Genomic DNA, 19,438 nt, shown 5'->3' with positions numbered 1-19,438 from the left:
TCACGAGCTTTTGGTTTCACTTTTTTTTGTTGTTTGTTTGGTTTTTGGTTTCTTTTTTTTTTTTTTTTTTGTTTGGTTGGTTGGTTGGTTGGTTTTTGTTTGGTTTAGTTTTGTTTGTTTTGTTTTGTGGGGGGTTGTTTGTTTGTTTGGGGAGTTTGGGTTTTTGTTTGGGGTTTTTTGTTTCATTGTTTGTTTGGGATTTTTTGGTTTTGTTTTGTTCCACTATTTTCTCTAATGCTAGCATTTTGCGGGTGGGTACACTGTGGCTGACAAACTATTGAAGGAAGTCCCAAGGTTTATAGCAGCGCCAAAGGAGGACGGCTGACTGCATAGAAGAGAGAAGCTAAAACACTGTAGCTGAAGGGAACGCACTTGAATTAATTCCTGTTCATAGTACGTCCTAGAGATGAGGAAAGATGTAACCAGGAGCTTTGAGCAGCGACTTGAGATGTTGCAATAGTAAGAAGCTGGATGTCCATAATTGAAATGCCTGTCAGATGTAGCCAGGGCAGATGGAAACAAGATCGTTCAACTTTCTGTGCAGAGGAAGGGAACAGGATTGCCCTCAACGCCAGCAGCTAGTAACAGAAATTCGAACTATGGCTGAGCAACGTGTGTTTTCATGTCACAGGGGCTGTGAGCTACCATGGCAGTAGCACACACAACAGCCAGCCTGCTGCTCCAGAGGGAATGACAGCTTCCGAGCCATCCAGCAGAGACTGAGGGTCCCTCCTGCGCACAGAGACAGTCCTGCTCCACCGGGAAGCCAATGAGCTGAACCTCAAGTCAAAATTAGAGAGCTCAGGTACCTGCTAGTTTTCTTGAATACTGATAGGATTTTGAGCAGGGATAGAGAGAAGCAAGGGAGACCAGAATGCACTCTTGAGAACAAATTCCATCATGGCATTTTCCTTATAATTACTCATTCTCTGGCAGTCTTTTTTCTGTATTATTCTTCCTTATTCCAACTTCAGGTGTTGAAAAGAAGTCAAGTATAGTCACTAAAAATACTATGTAGCTAATACAGTTTAAGCAAAAGAAGAAACAGACCACTCAGAAGGCCATGTTAATAGCCTTAGCAAAGTTAGAGTAAAGAAGTGGTTAAGGATCTAGATGATTTAATCCAGTTTTAAGAAAAGGTTTTACAGTGAGCAATTAGATGCTGTTTAAGGAATTAATCGCTAATGGGTCATTAACTCTGACTGGTATTGTACAGTTAACAAGCCGAGGCAGGATTATTAGACTCAGCACCCAATTAAGGAGGAGAAGATATTTACAACAAAATGAACAAATGGGCTTTTAAAATGGAATGGGACAATTTGAAAGAAAGTGTAGAACACAGAAAACTAGACAGGCTGGAAGAAAGATGTGTTTGCATATGCCTCTGTCTCTTTATTTGCCCACTTCTGTGTAGCTGGTAAAATATTCATTTTAGCAATAAACTCACAGCTTTCCTTGAGGGACATGACTGCACAAAGTCGATCCACTTACAGGGTTCACCTGTACAAGATGTAAGAAAGACTAGTTTAATATGCCAGTAAAAGAACAACCACCATATCTTGCCATAATCTTTATTTGTTTGCAGGTGCTGGATCAGGACCTTATTAAAAGTGAGCAGGTATCTTCAGTTGCTCCTTCTGCTGCCCTGTCATTGTGGTTTTATCTACTGCCAGTCTTTGACTATCTCAAGTAACCAAGCATCAGCGCTGCTGACAGCTGATCAGGAATTAGAGGGCTTCTTTCCAACGGCTTTACAGGATACAGAAGAACTGTAGGTAAGAGAAAGGGAGGGTAGTAGTGCCAAAATATGGGAAAGTACTATTGAAATCTTGGGGAGTTGCTTATTAACCATGAGCAATAAGGACATGTGAGAACTTTAGGGCAGCAATTTAATGTGCTTACCTGCAGGAGGGTTTCCAGCTTTAGAGCCACAGCTGGACTGTAGCCAAGTAATGACAAGTGGGATTGTTCTTACCCTGAGAAGGAAGAGTGTGCAGAGCCTGTGCAGTCACTCATTAGTGTGTGTCTCCTGCTGGCACAAACCAGGCTATGCAGGCACTTCTCAAGCACACCAAGAGAAATCCTTCTCTTGCAGCCACCAAAAATGCCATCCATGTCTTTTTGCAACTGGTGATGCAAGCAAAGCTTACCTGTGAAAGGACCACTAGAATAAGACCTAAAAACTGAAGCAATCCGATTTTTGTTCTCCTTCAGGTGTCTTTGCGAGAAGTTAGCAAAATACCTCCCTTGTCCTGACAGCAATGGCAGTTCTTTTCCTGGCAGCACTTCCTCTGTCTGCCAAGGAAGCAAAGAGATGTGTGCTGGGAAGGGTGGGCACCACCACAAATGCACACACAGTAGAACTGTCAAGTCCAGAGCCCAGCAGGATAGTCTCTCCCAGCAGGGCTTCATTCCCCCCAGAATGAGGTCTGAGGAACCACTTGGCTTCCCTGCGTGCCCTGGACCAGCATAGCTCAGGGGAGGGAAGCTGGGGGTCCTGAACAGTGAGTGCTCTGGTCCAGAGAGGCAGGTTGTATCTGCAGGGAAGCTGGGGACAGAGGAAAAGGCGTTTGAAAACAAGAGGGATTCCTATTATCTGTAAAAGAAGCTCTCCATACAATAGATGGGGGCTGCTGTGGAGAAAGCTATGAAGGGATGTTTAGAAACTGCTGTCTGAGGTTAAAAAGCTCTCCAAAGTGAAGCTGAACAAGGCTGACATACGTGTTTCTGACTGGACTCTTAAAAGATACGCACAGATTGTGAAAATATAATTAGACGCCGGCCTTTGTCTGGCCACAACGAGTGGGAAATGGTGAAAGGAGAGGTCTCCCAGTCTGCATTGAATCATCCCCAGGACACAATGAGGGCACTTGTGCATCCTTCTCTCTTCCCTAATGAGAAACATTAATTGCCACAACCTCCCGAGTGTGTAGAGCACCCCATGCCCAGCAGAGGAGAAGGGGTGTTTCATTACAGCTTCTCAGCCCCATTACAGGCAGTAACGGAGATAATGAAAAATAAAGATGCCGCAGTTTTAGTTCGGGCAGCCTGGCGATGGGCACTGGGTGGGCAGGGAAGTGGGCATGGCCCAGCTCTGTGCCAGCCTCCAGGGGCTGTCCTGGGCAGCCAGAGCGGGCAGGATGAGCTTGCCAGGCCCCAGCCGGGTGTCAGTGCCCAACCCGAGACCGTCTGTCTGTCCCTGTGGGCAGCTGGGCTGCAGGGGGAAGGAGCCCTGTGGGTCCTGCTATTCCCCTTCTTTGCAGAGGCAAGCACTGTCACTGACTCAGGTCTGCAGAGCCCACCTGAGCCTGGCACTGCTTCACAAGGGCAATGGGGGGAGTAGTGTGCCTGGCCCAAGGACTGCAAGGGCTCTAAGTCCCCCTCTGCCCACTTCCATCTGGGCACACTCTCCATCACGGGGATGCAGGCTCCAATGCCACAGCCAGCTTGGGCAGGGTTCTGTTGATGGAGGACAGAGAAGAGCCCACAGCCAGGCATCTCCCACCCCTCCGTACATCACACGGAGCAGAGGCTCCAGCCCAAGATGCCCATTTGGGTTCAGAAACATGATACACAGCCTCCATGCAGATGGTACCATTTAATGGTGTAGAAGTAGAACCCTCTCCCCAGGTACAGCAGTCCTGAGCTCCCAGCCACCTTACATAGCTCTTTGCCCTACTGTAGCTTTTATTACAACTAAAGCATCCAGCCAAGGAGGGAGAGCAAAAGAAACTGTTTTTCCTAAGCTATCAGGCCCCTAACTCTTCAGGAGTTGTGGAAAAGGGAATTAAAAGGACCACAAAATACAAAAGCAAGTCAAGGTGTAGGGGAAAGGCGAGTGTAAGGGACAGCCCTCCTGTACCTGGCCATCCATCCGTGGCAGCCAAGGCAGGGTAAGGGTGTCCTTCAGATGTTCTGGGATGCGCCTCTCCCATGGCTTTCTCCCAGGTGCTGAGAGGGAGTTCAGATTGTCTGCCAGGGCTTGCCGATGGACTGGATGTGCTCCTTGGCCTTCAGCCGCAGGGCAGCAATGCTGGTGTTGCGTGGGTCTGCCTCATCCAAAGGGAACTTGTCCACAAAGGTGGCCCCACACTGATAAGGCGGCGGCGGCCCCATGGCTCCCAGGGGCTGCAGCGCGTGGGTGACTGCCGGAGAGTTCAGGAAGGGCGGTGGCGTGTAGCTGCCGGGCAGGCTCTGCGGCGAGGCCACGAAGCCAGGCAAGGTCTGCAGGGCCGTGCTGCTGGGCACCGGAGGGCTGAGCCACGTCTCCAGGGGCAGGCTGCTGCTCAGAGGACCCATGGGTGCTGCCTGCGGCGAGCGGTTGAATGAGAGGATGGGCGAGTCCTGCAGCTTCATGGAGGTCACCTCCAATTTCTCCTGCCGCCTCCACTTAGCCCTTCTGTTCTGAAACCAAACCTGCAAGCAGAGCTGTATCAGCCAGGCCCCGGGCAGTGGAAGGAGGCTCACCCCTGGCTGCAGCGGTGAATGCAAAACAGAGTGAGGGAAACACACCTTGCCGAGCTGGGGCAAAAGGGAATTTGGGGGGCTCGGGTGTTCTTCCACGACCCACAGCCCTGCGCTCGGTGGAAAGCAGTCCCGCAGTGGAGCTGGCCCGCCCATCCACCCGCCACTGCCCTGGCACACAGCAGATTGAGCGGCCCCGGGCTGGGGCACGCCGCTCAAAGGGCGGCAGCAGCACCGACGACGCGCTGCCGGACGCAGGTCTACCCCGAGCCCCGCGCTGTCCCGCCGGCCGGGCCGGTTCGCGGCTATGCGGCAGCCCTGCCCAGCGCTCCGGCGGGGCCCCGAGTGTGGCCGGAGCCGTGCTGCGGTCACGGGCCCGCGCGCCGCGCCCGGGCTGCTCCGGCCGCCGGGACCACGGGGCTGCGCCCAGGCGCGTCGGGCCGGGCCGTGGCGGGGAGCCGGGCCGGGAGTTACCTGGACGCGGACTTCGGGCAGATTGACCTTCATGGCCAGCTCCTCGCGGCTGTACACGTCGGGGTAGTGGGACTTCTCAAAGGCACGCTCCAATTCGTGAAGCTGGTACGTGGTGAAGGTGGTGCGGTTTCGCCGGTGTTTCTTCTTGGGCTGTTCCTCTTCCGACGGCTTCCCCTCGCCGCTGCTGCCAGCGGGCAACTCGGGGCTGGTGCTGCCGGGACAGTACGGCTCTACGAGGGGAAGACGGGAGGTCACCGGCGGGATCTCCCCGCGGGGCTTGCCCGGGGGCGCGGGGGAGCGGCGCCCACCCGTCCGCCCCCCGGCACCCGGCGTTCGTCCACAGCGCTCACCTTGGAAGCGCTCAGCGCGGCCCTGGGGCTCGGCCGGCGGCTGCTCTCCGGGCATCTTGGGCAGGCAGTGCCGGGGCCCCCGCCGGTCCGCCTCCTTGGCGCTGCCGTCGGGCGGGAAGGGGCCCAGCAGCCCGTCTTCCTTGGTGAACCCCAGGATAGCCTCGATGCTGTGAAGCCTCGACGGGTTTCCGCCGGGGCTCCGCGCCGCCGGGGCGGCCAGCGAGAAGGCGCCCTCGGCCATGGCGAGCGGGGCGCCGGGCGGGTGCATGAGGCTGCCGGCCCGGGGCTCCGCCGCGCCGCTGCGGTCTCACCCGGCCTCAGGGCGGCGCGGGCAAGTCTGGCACGGTGTCGCCGGGCGGGCTGGCCTCCCTGGGGCGGGGGAGGAGTGCCAGGGGGCGGTAAGCGAGAGGGAAGGCGAGGCCCCCGCACCTCTTCGGCGTGGAGGGGGAGGCAGGGCATCCCCCGGCCCCCGCCGGCCGCCCCGCCCCTCCCCGCCGGCCCCGGCCCCAGTCCCAGCCCCAGACGGCGCCGGGCGATGCCATCCGGGGCCCCCGAGGTGGAGCGGGGCGGCCCCCCTGCAGCCGGGGGCTGGCTGGCCCGGGGCGAGCGCCGCGGTCGGAGCCCCGGGACCGGGGCAGCGCTGTCAGAAACCGCGGTGGGACGGGCGGCGAGAGGCGCGCCGGGCACGGGGGGACAGAGCCGGGACGGCGGGAGCCGCGGCAGCCGCTGCCGGGGGCGCGGTAAAGGGGACTCGGCGAACGGGACGGGAGGGGCCGGAGCCCGGAGGTGCCGGGCCGGAGGACAGCGGCTTCCCGGCACGGCCCCGCGCTGTTCGGCGGCTCTCGGAGCCTCGCCGCGTTTCTCTTGTCCGACGGCCTCAGCCCAGATCCCTCCCGGACGGTTTGTAGGTGCGCCGGTTTCACGGCGGCCGCTCGAACGCTGCCCTGCGGGACGATCCGCGGCCCCGACCCGACTCAGAGGCTCTAGGGTAAAAGCCGCTGCGCTGGTGCTCTGCGGGACCCTCGCCCTGCGCCCGATTGCATCCAAAGGCATTTCACAGACCAGGCGCTTCCGGGCAGGACAGACGCAGGAGGTGGGCTCAGCCTCTCAGACTTCACAAACCCGAGGAAGCTCTAAGCAATATTTGCGAGGAAGTTTTCAAGTATGCTGCTAGAGGACAGAGCCTGTGAGAAGAGCTGATTCGGTGACCCTGTACTCCACGATGCGAGTGGGGCTGGGGGCGGTAGCAGGCAGGACATAGCTTCATGGGGGATGCACAAAATATTTTTGGAGGTGAGGCAGGGAGCAAAATCCCACACATTTCTCTTTGTACTTGGCTTGGTGGAAGACGTGGACCTTCCACAGAACCAACCAGATAACAGCATCACGTATCCTGCATCTATCTTTTCCCTGCTTTTGTCTTTGTGTCATTTTCACACCAGCACTTCCCAGTTCCTCTGAGGCACCAGCTACCTTTTGTCCCAGGTTGTTTATGTGACAAACGCAGTAACATCCAGAGTGATTTTCAGTCTACACTTAGCTTTAGGATGCTTCCATTTGAAGCCTGAGGAGAGTGAATGTGGAAGAAAAACACCACTGCTACTGCTTGTTCTTCCAGATATATTAGCTAGTCTAATAAGTATGACCTCTCTCAATAAATCTGCATTTTTTATTCCCCTTCTGCCCTAACAGGCTCCATATTATGTAGATTTTCTCAGAGGAATCACTTCAAAGATTGCCAGTGCTTGCTTCTGCCAGCGTCCACACCTTTTGCAAGTTTATGTTCTGATGTCCCAAAGTAGATTTCTTTTAGGAGTGCACGGCTTTTCCTAGCTTCAGATGAGGTTTCCCTCAGTTCATCACTGACTGCTTGGGGGTTGGTTTGAGGCCGAAAGAACTCAGACCTCCGTTTGCACAGAGGGAAGAGGCCAACAGAAGAGACAAGAAAAGGTTAGTGTGGCTTTTGTGGACACTATAAAGAGCCAGTCAATACCATTGTAGGGACATTGGAGGGTACTCAAAGCAATCAGCGAGGGGCCATTGTGTTCCTTTAATCTACATGTGTGTTTCCCAGGAACTCTATTAGTGAAGATGAATGAACTGTGCAATGTCCCTAATTTCTTCTAATTTGAAGCTGGGGGTTTACAGCACTCAAAATCAGCACAAAACACACCTGTCCCTCCAGAAGTCCTGGGCAAAATTAGGAATCAGTTTTGCTTGTTATAGTTAAGAAAGATAGGAATGTGAGATGAAGGAGCAAAAACCCTTTAGTCAGTGTCATAAAGGGCATTGGATCCTGGCACAGATGCTGCTTTTGGGATACCTGTCAAAGTTGTCAGTTATAGAGTCAATACTCGGTTTTTTGCTGTTAATCACAATATGAAGGCAGGAAAAAAGCTTTCCAGCCCTGGAGCACGGTGCTTGAGTTCCACACAGGACACAAGAGACCTTCCTCCCTGACAGAGAAGGTTCCTCTTTGTTCAGCAGTAGAATATTCCACTTGTGTTTTCCATGTGGAGCTACATTTGTCACTGTAGCATCCTTCTAGCAGGCGAGTGGAATTGTTGAAAGAGGAAGCCACTCCCTTGATCCCAATTTGAAAAAATACCTGAAAAAAACCCATTAACTGTGTAGCAGAGCAGAGAGAGCTCTGATGCTTCCAGCTCTAGATCTGTCTTTTCTCTCTTGCCCTGCTTCAGGCACAGACTGTGTGACACGCATGAGGCATTACAGTGCTCCAGGGAGGGAAGAAGTCTAATGGTTCCTCTGATTGCACAGAGGGTTTAGATAGGCAAAGAACGGTAACTGAACTTTTCCCTTTGGGTCTGATGTCCTGGCTGTCAGTTGAATCACTTGCAGCCCTCTGGGATTCGTATCGTATTAGTATGAAGCCTCAGGAACTGATCCTGTGGTACCTCCCAGCTTTGCAAAGACCATTGACCTTTGGGAACTTGTGGGGGCAACCAGAATCAAATTTGAGAGTATCCGTTAGGGGATGAAACAGGCAGCCTTTGTTACTTGCCTTTCCAAGCGGTATCCCCATTTCATCACCTTTTTTATTTTTTTCCAATGCATTATTAAAATTTCTGCTGAAGTTATGCTTGGAGAGTAACAGAAGTTGTCAAGACAGACCATCTGTAAAGTGCAGCAGTCTGCTGTACCTCCTTCCACATGTACAGTGAAGACTAAAGGGAAGTAATTTCCATCCTGTAGTCACTGTTGAGACATATGCATGGGATGTGGCTTCATGCAATGAAATCAGCACCATAAAATGCCCCAGGTTCCTCCTTCCTTTTCTCTTGCCTTTTTTTTAATGTCCAGGTGAAATAATTACTGCCTTGCAGAGCAGAGATTTGAAGCTGAAGTCGCACTACAGGAGAGACATCACTCTCCAGACCAAAGATGTGCAGCAGGGGGGACCTCCCTGAAAGATAAATGGGGCTTTCAAGATTAGACTGCAAATCAACAGGAGGGAAGCAAGGAAAAGGAGGAAATATTCACCTAGAGTGAACCTGTACCATCCTGCAGTTTGCATGCTCTGTATCATCCAGCAGATTGATAAAAACAACCCAAAAAAAGGAATTTTTCCGCCCCAAAAATTCCTAAGGGCACAGTTTCAGAAACCTCTTGGAAGCATAATGCATGAGGAAGCTGTCTCCTCCTGTCACTGTATCACTCACACTTTCATTCTTTTTCTTCTGGGCTTGATCTGCCCAGGAGAATCACCTCCCAGAGTCCTGTCTGGCACCCAGGAGTTGCACAGAGATCTTGTCCTGCTGTCTGTCCAGGCTGTGGGTGTAGAATAGGCTCTGGGAGTCAGGCAGCCCTTTCTGGTGGGAGCACCATGGCATTTGGGCCTGCCATGCTCATAGGGAGGGAGGGGAGGTTCATGCTATAAGGCTATATTAACACAATCCTTCTTTACTTGTTTTCCAATTAGCCTAATTGAATTCGGATTGCTTAAGAGTGGGCACTAGAGACATTTATCTTGATGGGATGACGGTCTTGAGCTCCAGCGATCCTATTAACTCTAAGAACCCAAATCCCAGGTAGAGTCGGTCCAGCAGTAGCTGCCATGTGACCTAACCCTTTAATCTGCTCCTGACAAAGACACACGGACACACGGACATGTCCCTGTCCATTCTCCCATGTGCATAGCTGCATGCACATGCGTACACGTGCATTTGTGCACAGATACGGACACAAACATTCCCAGACTCGCATACCAGCACATGCAGTGGCTGCCCTGTGCCCTGCCCCCAGGGCTGAGCACCTTGAGAGCTGCATGTACCTGGGGTGACCTCACCACCTCCTGCGTGTACTCATGTGCCTCCCCAGGCCTGTGCCTAGCGGCTGGAGCTGGGAACAGCCGGTGCTGGAGGGATGAGCCCTGCAGGTGTTGCCAGGGGCAGGCAGCCACCTCCAGCGAGCTGGAGATCAGGCTCCTGCTGAGGGCAGCGCAGATTCGCCCCCGCTGCCCTGGCTCTGCCACTCCAGACTAAATGTGGGAGCTCTGGTCTAACAGTGGTGCCTAAGGCAGCTCACTCCTGTACCAGTAGCACTTCAGTGGGGCTGGATACCCATCCTGTGCCAGTCCCAAGCCACCTCCCAGTCCCGCTTATCTCTGCCAGCCCTGACACTTTTTTTGGAATCTCATTAATCGTTTGTTTGGTATTCTGACTGTACTTTTTTCTCTGACCCTTTAAACTGTGAAAATGCTGATCCTATATCTGCTGACAAATTTCATTAGATCCTTTAAAGCACCAGATGCTTTCAGTAAGATTTTTGGGATGTCCCAAGTGCATTTTAATTCAAAGGTCAAAACCCTTAGGCTTGTTTATTTTGGTGTCTTATAGATAGGACAATTCAGTCTGTAAAGCAACACAACAGTGTGGAGACACCACCCAGATTTATAACCAATGCAGAGGGAAATGCATTGAGCCTCACAAACCTCAGGCTGGTTGAGCTGAGCTGGTGACTATTTTATCTACTTTATGTAAAGACCTCCTAAAAGACCCCACTTGTCTTTCCAGATAGGTAATTAGATTCTGTGGTGCCATGTGAGAGCAGAATCCCAAGAGGAAGAAATCAGATCAGAAGTCTTGGTGGGTTTAGGCAAAATAGTTCTGATGCTTGAGGGACCTGTTGAAGATAGGTTCTGTCCACTAAAGAAATTACTTGTTGGATGAGAGCCATTTAATGCACTAGGACATCCTCTGGAAAGAGCAAGGAAGGTCAGAACTTGTAAACTCTGTGTTTCCTAGGTGAGGAGGAAATGAGCAAGAAAAAAAAAGTATATTTTCTTAATGCTACAATGGGGAAGAAAAGGGATAACAGGTTTTCAAGGGAGGGGAGGGGAGGGGAGGGAGAAAAGACAAAGAGAAGAGGAAGGAAGCAAGCAAGGAAAGAAGGAAAAAAGAAAGAAAGGAGGTAAATAATAAGTAGTGAATTTGTTAATTTAACATTATTATTTTTACTTGATTGGCTAGAGACAGAAAGAGAGAGAGAGAGAAAGAGACTTATAAACCTGTAGGAAGGTGCTACATGTATTAATTTTCAAATTTAATTTCCAGGCTAGCTCCTGGAGAACTTACAAAGTCATTCATTTTCTAGAATTCCTTGGGAGTGGCAGCCTGCATGTCCCATAGGCACAGGCAGATTTAACATTAGTGAGAACTATGCCTCTCCTCAGGTTTAGGTGCCCCACCCTGGCATAACCTTCCATGTTTAGCCTTCGATGGAGACAACTCCCAGAATCAGTGTGGGGAGCTGCTTTTAGCCTCATGCCGGTACCCCCTGCCCCAGAATTTGGCACGCAGAGCGGACAAGCAGAGAGTCACTGCTGTCCCTTGGTGTTTGAAGTGCTTTGAGAGGCTGGGAAATGAAAGCAGCCTGGAGAAGCCTGCATTGCCCCAGAGCAGAGCTCACTGAGAGCCACCAAGCCTTATTTCCTACAAGTCCCTACTTAGTATATATGACAACATTTTTGGCCCAAGATGTTGAGTTACATGCTTCACTTTTTGCCTTTTGCTACACTTAATACAGAGAGAATTTTAAAAATCATGGTTTTGCAGCAAATGTCAATATCTGACCACTGTGTTTGCCTCAAGATGCTTGAAACAGACATGTTCTTATAAGAAATATATATATTTATTTCTGAAAGCAGATTAAATGAGTGGATACCTCTATGTGATGTATCAGAAGTACGATTTTGTTCAAACATACACATTTAATAGCATTTGAGTCATGTGGAAAAAATGGAAAAAGGCACATTTTTTCCCCAGTATTAATTGTTTTAAAGCCATTTTTTTTCCATGGGGGAAAAAGTTATGTTCAAAACTGAGGATCAATTCTAACTTCCTTCTAGGCAGTCCCAGCAGGTGAAATTTTACTCTCCCCTCAGGGTTTTAAGTCTCTCTCTCATCACTTTTCTATATTTACACTGAATGCTCTAGAGCTAAGTGCCTCCCTCTGCCTGCTCTCCCTCTGCATCCCCAGCAACACAAGACTGAAGTTACAGCCTTTGGGCAGTGGTGGCTCTTCTACATCATGGAACATTTCTGCTCAGCTGCCTGTTTCATCTCACTGAAGGTGGCTTGCGCCTTCTCTTTGATGGCATCCATGTCCATATTCTGGATGTTCTGCAGCTGGCCCAGGATAGAGTCCTTGTCTTCTTCCTCCTCCTGATCTTCTGCCACCATCTTCTGAAGGTCTTCTGGCAATCCCACATCATCTCCAGCCATCTGTATTTGATTCTCATCCAATTCACTCTAAAGCAGGAAACAAAACCAGCAAATGTGAGTATTTCTGCTCTCCCAGGATCTACCAGTGATGCCTCTTGTTTTGTTCTTTTTTCGGTTTTTAGGGAGAACCGAAACATGTACAGATTTTTCATTCAATTTTTTGTGTGCAACTTGTGAATTCAGGGCCTCAATCAGCCTCCATGAAAGTTCTAAGATTTTTCAGGCAATGCCAATTATATTTCTTTGAAGGGCTTCAGCACTGTCAAAACTGAAGCCCTCAGTGTCACTTGCCATTTTAGAAATCTTTGCCATGCTGATGGTGCAGGAATTCCATTCCAAGTTATTTGCATCCGCCAATGCCATGCTGCAGGACACTAGTGAGCCTATCAGCTGCTGTGCTGTGCCTGTCAGCTTCTGCTCAATGAAACAAGAGCTATAGAAGAGCTGAGGTACCATTTCCTTATTCGATTGTTGGGCGGAGAGGTGCAGGGGATTTTTAGGTATCAGCACTAAACTGAAACCTTCTGGAAGAATGATGCATTAAACTTCAGAACGAATCACTGGAAAAAGGGTCCCCCACCTTCCCAAACCATGTCTGAACTCTGTCTAGGTCTTTGGTTGCCTCTCTGAGTTGTGATGAAGAGCAGGGGCTGCCTGGCACATAATCAGTGTTGCAGTGCTGGTAAGTGGGGTAATAGGAGGACTTGGACAACAATAGAGAGGAGGGAGGTTGGTTGTGAGTCTGAAAAAGCAAAAGGAGACAGGGAAGAAACTGGTTAAGCAATTAAAAGGGCTGAGATGCAGTAAGCACTACATACACTTGCTTCCTGCCTGCCCACTGAATCACTCCATCAGTGGGATTATGTCAATTTTTCAAACAATGGTGATTTTGTTCACATTTTCTGGTGGATTCTGATGGATCCAGAGCTCAGAAGAACAGGATATTTCGACACAGTTCACACATCAAAGATAAGCATTAATGCCTCATTACATCTCCAAAATTAACCATGACAGCAGCAAAGGCCTGATATGAATAAGCAGCAATGCTATCAGCAGGGGGTGTTTTTTAGAGTGAGGGGTCTGGGTTTTGCATGAATGAAAGGACAAATGAATGCAAGGACATATATGAGCAATGTCTGTGTTGTTGCAGGCCATAGCAAGGACAGGCAGGGGGGTGGTCAGCTGCATAACCACTATTTATGGTTCCGTACTTTCACACTTTCTGTTTGCAATGACTGTACCTCCCTTTAATCTGATTTTCCCCCATATCTCCTGTGAAACTGTAGGTAGCTCTAGCAGGATTGTTACTGCTATGTGGATAAAATGGGTGAAGACATCTCTTCACCTTTTTGATAAGGGTTGCTGGAGTCAGATCTGTGGGAGCTAGAAACAATCTCCTGAACAGAAGAGGTATTTTTTATTAATTTTGTAGCAAGAAAAATGGTTTTAAGCTTTTATTCAGCAACTGATAGCTATCAGAGGAGTTAACCCTTTTGAAATCCTTGCCAGCAGCAGTAGTGGATGATAAAAAAATGTTAATTACTGAACAAGCGCCCCTAATCAGACAATCACACGTTCTTTCCTTTAGGATTAATTCAAATTTAAGGCATCATCACTGAACACTACTGTAGTGATTCATATCTTTGGCAATGTGAACAATTGTCTGGCATGTTCTTGCACCAAAGCCCACTGTCCTATGGAAGTCTGGGATGTGATGTGCAACAGTTTGGGGCTTCAAAGTGTTCTCTGACTAAAAACAAATATACTGAGATATAGTCTAAAGCAGTACAATTCTGCCCAAGCCACCTGCCTCTACCCACTTGGCATTTAGCTTTAATAGACCTAGAATGAGCTTCAACAGGGTGGGGCTGCTCAACAAGAAGCAAAGGAGCACATGATGCATGTACGGCCTCTTCGCTTCCTTCTAACATTTGAGTGTTTGATTCCTGTTTACTTTGATTTGAAATGGAAAAGTGAACATAGAAGAAACATCTATTTTACTAAATTAAATATGCCTGGCACTGGTCTCTTGCCCCAAGGCCAGTTGGCCTGGGAAAACCCACTGGGATGTTTTTGAACTCTGCTGCCCTACCAAACAGGGTGGTCCCATCTAACTGCCATTGGGAACGCCTGTCCTAACTCCCAAACTGGCCGTGGGAACTGCCTGGGAGAGTGCCCAGGCCAAAACTGGGTCAGACATTATTCTGACAATTCAACAGCATCGGCGGTAGAGTCTGAGTGCGTGCTAATATTTTTTGACCCTGATTATGCCTCTGATGTAGTCACTCCCAGATCTGTTTTGCTATAGATGCAATAGAGTTCTTTACATATACAACAATACACAGGTAGATGTGAGCAGAAAACTCTCTAAATACCTGCTTTGTTACAATTTGACAGTAAAGCCCTCTCCAAATTAAGGTGCAAGGGTCCAGTTCAAGCATACCAACTTTATTTTGTAGCATTAAGTGTGTACAGAAATGAGAAAAAAGGTGAATGAGAGAGGGAGAAGGATTAAGATAGCACAAGCAGGACATGGTCACCATCTGACCATCCCAGGGGAAATTCCTTCTCTGGCTCCCACAGGTAAAGGATACAGTTTAACATTAGACAGCGCCGTGTCCGCTGGGCAGGAAAAGCAATGTCCCTCAGGGAGAGACACAGTCCTTGCCCACGGGAACAGCAATGTCCCTCAGGGAGGCAGCTTCTGTCACTAAAAGTTTTGTTAAGCTCCCTCAAAGGGAGACAACGGCCCTCCACGAGGCGAGAAGAGCAATCAAAGTTTGGTATTGTTTGTTTAATGGCACTTTCGTTCCTCTGAACAATGATGTTAAAGTCTTCTGTGCAACTTAAGGAGCAAAGAAGACCAAATGCTGGTTCAACGCTGCTTCTATGAAGTCTACTTGTAAACCAAAAAGATCAAAGCTCACAGACTAATCCACAAGGGAGCCAAACTCTTTTCCAGCATCCCTGTGTGATGTACTGCTTTCCTTGTGCCTAACTTATCCTGCCATAACATTTACCTATGCTTATGTGCAGACATCCTTAGGTAGCTGACTCCAGACCTTATCCTGTGATTCATCACCTATAATGCACCAGTAACATACAAAATCAGAGTTCACCTTGTCTTGACCTGCAGGTGGGACATAAATAAGCAATACAGCAGCAACACCGTCCTTTTGCCATTGAAGGGCTGCAAATACCTTGCAAGTAGCTATAAGGAGAAAAATGTTGGAACCAGCAGCCTTCCTCCCCAGGAACACCTTCAGAGAATCCAGAGAGCACAGCTTGGAGCACAGAGCTGCTAAGTGGGAACTGCTCCCTCCTGACATCTGCCTTGGGACTCCTTTTTCCACAGCTCACCATCAGCTCATGCCCCTGTGTTTAGGCCTTGCAGAAATTAATTGATTACTGAATCCCAGTTCAGGAAAAAGGCAGCAAGTGGATAAGAGAGTTTGGTGAGTTTAAAAAAAAATTATTAAAATATTAATGTCTGTATTTATGTAGTTTTTAAAAATATTTTGTATGTATGTGATGCACTACATACACCAAAGATGAAAAAGTTGTCCATAGATCAAATGTCTCATGGCTAAAAACATCTTTCTGATGACAAACCTAAGTTGACAACTCTGTTAATAGGATTAGGTTCATTAAGGGTCTACTTTCTCTTATAAATCTGGCCCAGATAGCATACAGCTTTAGATTTTACATGGCAAAGGGGGGCCCTGCTTAGTCCTGAATTTCATGCTTTTACTTAAAGTGCTTGCTAGTGATTGATACTGGTAATATTCAGTGTTTCTAGACCATACTAGGCTACCTGAAATTACTTTCAATTTTCAAAATATTTAATGCATTATCACAAGCCTGAGAGCATTTGCTGCCAGTGTGTTGTATTACAGCACTGAATTGTTTTTCAGGGACACATTAGCATGCATGTAGTAGTTTCATTTTCTTCCTGCTATAACATGTTTTCATAAGGGCTGATGAAAACCAAGAAATGCTATATAGGGAGAAACAAATGCAGGAAAATGTGTCCTGCAATATTGTTTTCTGGCTTAGAGCTACTGTCCAACCTTGGAGACGAATCTTCTATTGTTATTACTGAAATATGGCCTTGGAGAGCACTTGGTACATGCCAAAGCCAAGATCCTACTGGAGATGGGTCAGAACACCACTGCATACTTGTGTGTCTGTGAGGAGCTCAGCCAAGGGGGACTGGTGACCTGGACACCATCTCCAGCTGTGAAAAGCTCTACAAGTGGGAGAATTTGAAAACCAGAGACACCCAGCTCCACTGATGTTTAGCTGAGACCTGGACACTCGAGTATCCTGGAGCTTTCCAAAGCAGCCCTCTTGGAGCTGCAAGCTCTGGCAAGACGCGGGGTAAATGCTGTTCAGGAGCTGTGGCAGCCTATGCCTCCGAAAGGAAAGCAAGGCCTAATGATATTTTACTCCTCAGCTGCTAATTAAAATGCTGGTGTTTAGAGACTTAGACCTCCAATCCAATCAATCACTTAAAATCTTGGACTTAATTTTTTTGCATAATTAATCTTTCTGTAATTAAACTCACCCTCAGGGTATGTTGTCCAGCTAGAGCACCAGAGGAACCAGGCTTTACGAGTGGAATACATCTTACCTGAGTTCAGATGTCACCTGGCTTCCCTCTGGAATAGACACAGCCACTGGGGGGTGACCCAACTCCACCCTGAATGCTTATTTAAAAGTTTGGCTAGATGAGGCTACAGGTGCTGGTTTCTTCCTGTTGATGATGAGTCCCTAAATGACTTGTTTGGATTAAGCACTACATTTTTTAGCAGCCAAATTTACAGGAGAGAGATTCTTTACCTTCCTCCATTTTAATTAATCAAAAAGCATGGGAAAGTACTGATCAGAAAATGAGTGGTAATGACTCAGAGCTGGCAGGTGAGTAATACAAATAAACTTTCAAATTGCTAAGAAGCACATATCCTTGAGGGGTATAAGTGAAATATGCCAACATCTTCCCAGTAGTGACAGATCAGAGCGAATGTGTGATCCAAACCCCTGGGAAGAGTACTCTGTCCTGTATTACGTCTCTGCTGCCCATGGCAGAAGCCTACAAAATAACACAGTAATTAAAAAAATTATTTGAAATATGTTGCTTGAAGATTTTACTTTCAATATTTTGGTTTTCCTGGAAATAATTGACAGTGCCAAGATCACTAAAGGAAAAGGAATGGGCAGTTTAAAATTGGTTGAAATTTGGCCTCTGGACTAGATGAGCTCATGAGCTACAGGCTTACCTTGGGCAGTCTGTACTTTTCTCTCAGGTGAACCCTCAGAACAGCTCGCTCTGCTTTTTTCTGCGCAAATGCTGCATCTCTTTCCATCCTGGAAATCAGAAAAAATGTTCCTTCAAGATGCTAATAAAAACAATCTTTTGAACTAAACCAGTTGCTTGGCTGCAAAAAGCTACGCATGGGAGTTATTGCCCAAGATAAGTAACTTGTCCAAAGGCAGAAAAGGAGCAATAGCAATAAAGTGATGCCAAGGGGCCACACTTCCTGTGCTTCTGTTACCTGTGAATTTTCCTGATTTTCCTGGTCTTTCTTTGTGCATTATTTGTTTCATAAGAGCAATGAATTCTGAAGCTTCCCGGTATGGAAGAGCACTGACTTAATCAGTGATTTTATAAAATTTTTCTTAGATTTAAGAACTGGTCTGTACCTTTTTTTTTTTTTTTTTTTTTTAGATTACGTATGCATTTATTTGCGAAATGTGTCTCCTCAAAGATTTTTGGTAACATGTTTCAGTATAGGTATTTTGGCACATAAAAGCTACTTCCAAATTAAATATTAATGAGTGTTTGGATTTTTCTCCCTCTAAGAACAAAACCCCCACAAACAAATCTAAAATCTGAGAAGTTCCCAAAGCCTGGTTGGTTACCGGTTCTAAACTGCCTGAGCACAAGTTCAGCAGGGCATATTTACTCATTTGGTCTCCACTCCCGCACAGCTGAGCACTGGGCAAAATCTGTGGAGCCCTGAAACAGGAGCATGCTCTGCCCATGTCAGAGCTTTCTGACACAGCACCACATCTCATCCAGAGATGATCTTTTCTCTTAGAGTTTCTAACTGTCCTATGGGGGTATTCCTGCTCTGCTTCCTCGGTACAGCTCGGCAGGGAAAGGACACGTGCCCCACTTAAAAACAGTACAGAAGTAATTCTTTTCCCAGGCATTTCCCTATCCCAGGAATCCTGTGTTTCTTTGTAGTCTCCCTGAAGCAGCTTCCTGCCAGCAGGTGGTCATTTCTCTTTTAGATATCACTTGACAAAAGACAGAGCAAAACATTCTGTGCTTTTTTTCCAGACCAAATGAGACCTCTTTAGGGCTTCCTGATTGAAATGTCTGATGCTAAATACAGACCTGGATACCTCAAATTCCATCAGTCATTAACCTGGCACCTATAATCATCTTACAAGAAGGATTTACACAACCATTATGTAATTGACCATTAGAGGAACAGATGCATTTGAGATTTAAAAGTCAATCGTTTTATTTATAATTATGCATGGTTTGAACTCCTACACCCCCCAAGTCTTCCATTTTACTTGTTTTCATAAACACAGGAAGTGATAAAGATTGTCTTTACAGACAAAATTGAGACTTAATTGGTTTTAAAGTTCTGCTTTATTTAGTAGATTTTAGGAAAAAAAAATCTTAAACCTTTGCTCAAGATAAGAGAGCACTCAGTACTTTTTCAGGTCTGCCACAATAAATGTGGACAATGAAATATTACATATTGAAAGTGTACTCCATGTGGAGTTCTAGAACAAATCATATACATTAGAGAATTAAATCCTGCACTACAAGCATCTTGGAAAATGTTTCTAGATAAAGTAACATCACCTAGGAATGAGTCCAGCATATCAAGCTGTGGATGGAGATAGCAGGAAAGCATAGGAGAGAGTTACAAGATGGGGGGCGGGAAGAGGGAATGTAATATTTTACCATTTCCAGCTGAGGAACTTTTATTTTGAAAAGTCTTTCTAGCAGAGATTCATCTACTTTTTTAAAAAATAGTGAAGAGCAGCATGTTTGGCTTTTTCTTGGGTTATTTTCATTTGCACAAAGTTACCAAGAATCAGCCCCGTATTCATAATAAGGGAACAGGTACTCACTTCTCTTCAACCATTTGCTTTTGATATTCCTCATACTCCTCTCTGGTCATTCCTGCAGCTGCTGCTGGATCAGAAGGAGTGCTTTCTTCTTTGCTTTCGTCCCCTCCACCTCCAAGTCCCAAATTCTTTACCTGGTTGCTCAACATACTTTTCATTAGAAAGGCCATCTTCTCAAAAAAAGGAAAAAAAACAAAAAAAAAAAAAACAACCAAAACAAACAAAACAAAACAAAAAAGGAGCTATAAGAAA

At 47.6% G+C, this 19,438-nt stretch overlaps 2 protein-coding genes across 3 annotated transcripts; both read right to left on the bottom strand.

Annotated features, from left to right (window-relative positions):
- Nucleotides 1-3,963: 3,963 nt before the first annotated feature.
- Nucleotides 3,964-5,556, bottom strand: RAX (retina and anterior neural fold homeobox). Of its 2 annotated transcripts, none has more exons than XM_066569927.1 (3): nucleotides 5,289-5,556; nucleotides 4,939-5,168; nucleotides 3,964-4,416 (listed from the first exon to the last, which is right to left on the bottom strand). In XM_066569927.1, the coding sequence occupies exons 1-3, from the start codon at nucleotides 5,554-5,556 to the stop codon at nucleotides 3,964-3,966; spliced, it is 951 nt and encodes a 316-aa protein (XP_066426024.1). The 2 variants fall into 2 exon arrangements, with proteins under 2 accessions (XP_066426024.1, XP_066426023.1); XM_066569926.1 differs by having other exon boundaries at nucleotides 4,939-5,234; nucleotides 5,313-5,556.
- Nucleotides 5,557-11,830: 6,274 nt separating this feature from the next.
- Nucleotides 11,831-19,356, bottom strand: CPLX4 (complexin 4). The gene is made up of 3 exons (XM_066569928.1): nucleotides 19,190-19,356; nucleotides 17,311-17,398; nucleotides 11,831-12,058 (listed from the first exon to the last, which is right to left on the bottom strand). Exons 1-3 carry the CDS (start codon nucleotides 19,354-19,356, stop codon nucleotides 11,831-11,833), a joined length of 483 nt encoding a protein of 160 aa, XP_066426025.1.
- Between the last annotated feature and the right edge of the window lie 82 nt (nucleotides 19,357-19,438).

The sequence above is a fragment of the Molothrus aeneus genome, assembly GCF_037042795.1.
Source record: "Molothrus aeneus isolate 106 chromosome Z unlocalized genomic scaffold, BPBGC_Maene_1.0 scaffold_55, whole genome shotgun sequence".
Taxonomy (NCBI): Eukaryota; Metazoa; Chordata; class Aves; order Passeriformes; family Icteridae; genus Molothrus; species Molothrus aeneus.
The sequence above is the reverse complement of the archived record's forward strand: the minus strand, read 5'-3'. Positions and strand labels throughout refer to the sequence as shown.

Coding starts and splice junctions, on each gene's coding strand:
- CPLX4 (XM_066569928.1), bottom strand. CDS start 19,356: ATGGCCTTTCTAATGAAAAGTATGTTGAGCAACCAGGTAAAGAATTTG. Junction 17,399..19,189: donor AAGCAAATGGTTGAAGAGAA/GTGAGTACCTGT, acceptor TCTGATTTCCAG/GATGGAAAGAGATGCAGCAT. Junction 12,059..17,310: donor AAAAGTACAGACTGCCCAAG/GTAAGCCTGTAG, acceptor TTCCTGCTTTAG/AGTGAATTGGATGAGAATCA.
- RAX (XM_066569926.1), bottom strand. CDS start 5,556: ATGCACCCGCCCGGCGCCCCGCTCGCCATGGCCGAGGGCGCCTTCTCG. Junction 5,235..5,312: donor GCAGCCGCCGGCCGAGCCCC/AGGGCCGCGCTG, acceptor GTGGGCGCCGCT/CCCCCGCGCCCCCGGGCAAG. Junction 4,417..4,938: donor TGCCCGAAGTCCGCGTCCAG/GTAACTCCCGGC, acceptor CTCTGCTTGCAG/GTTTGGTTTCAGAACAGAAG.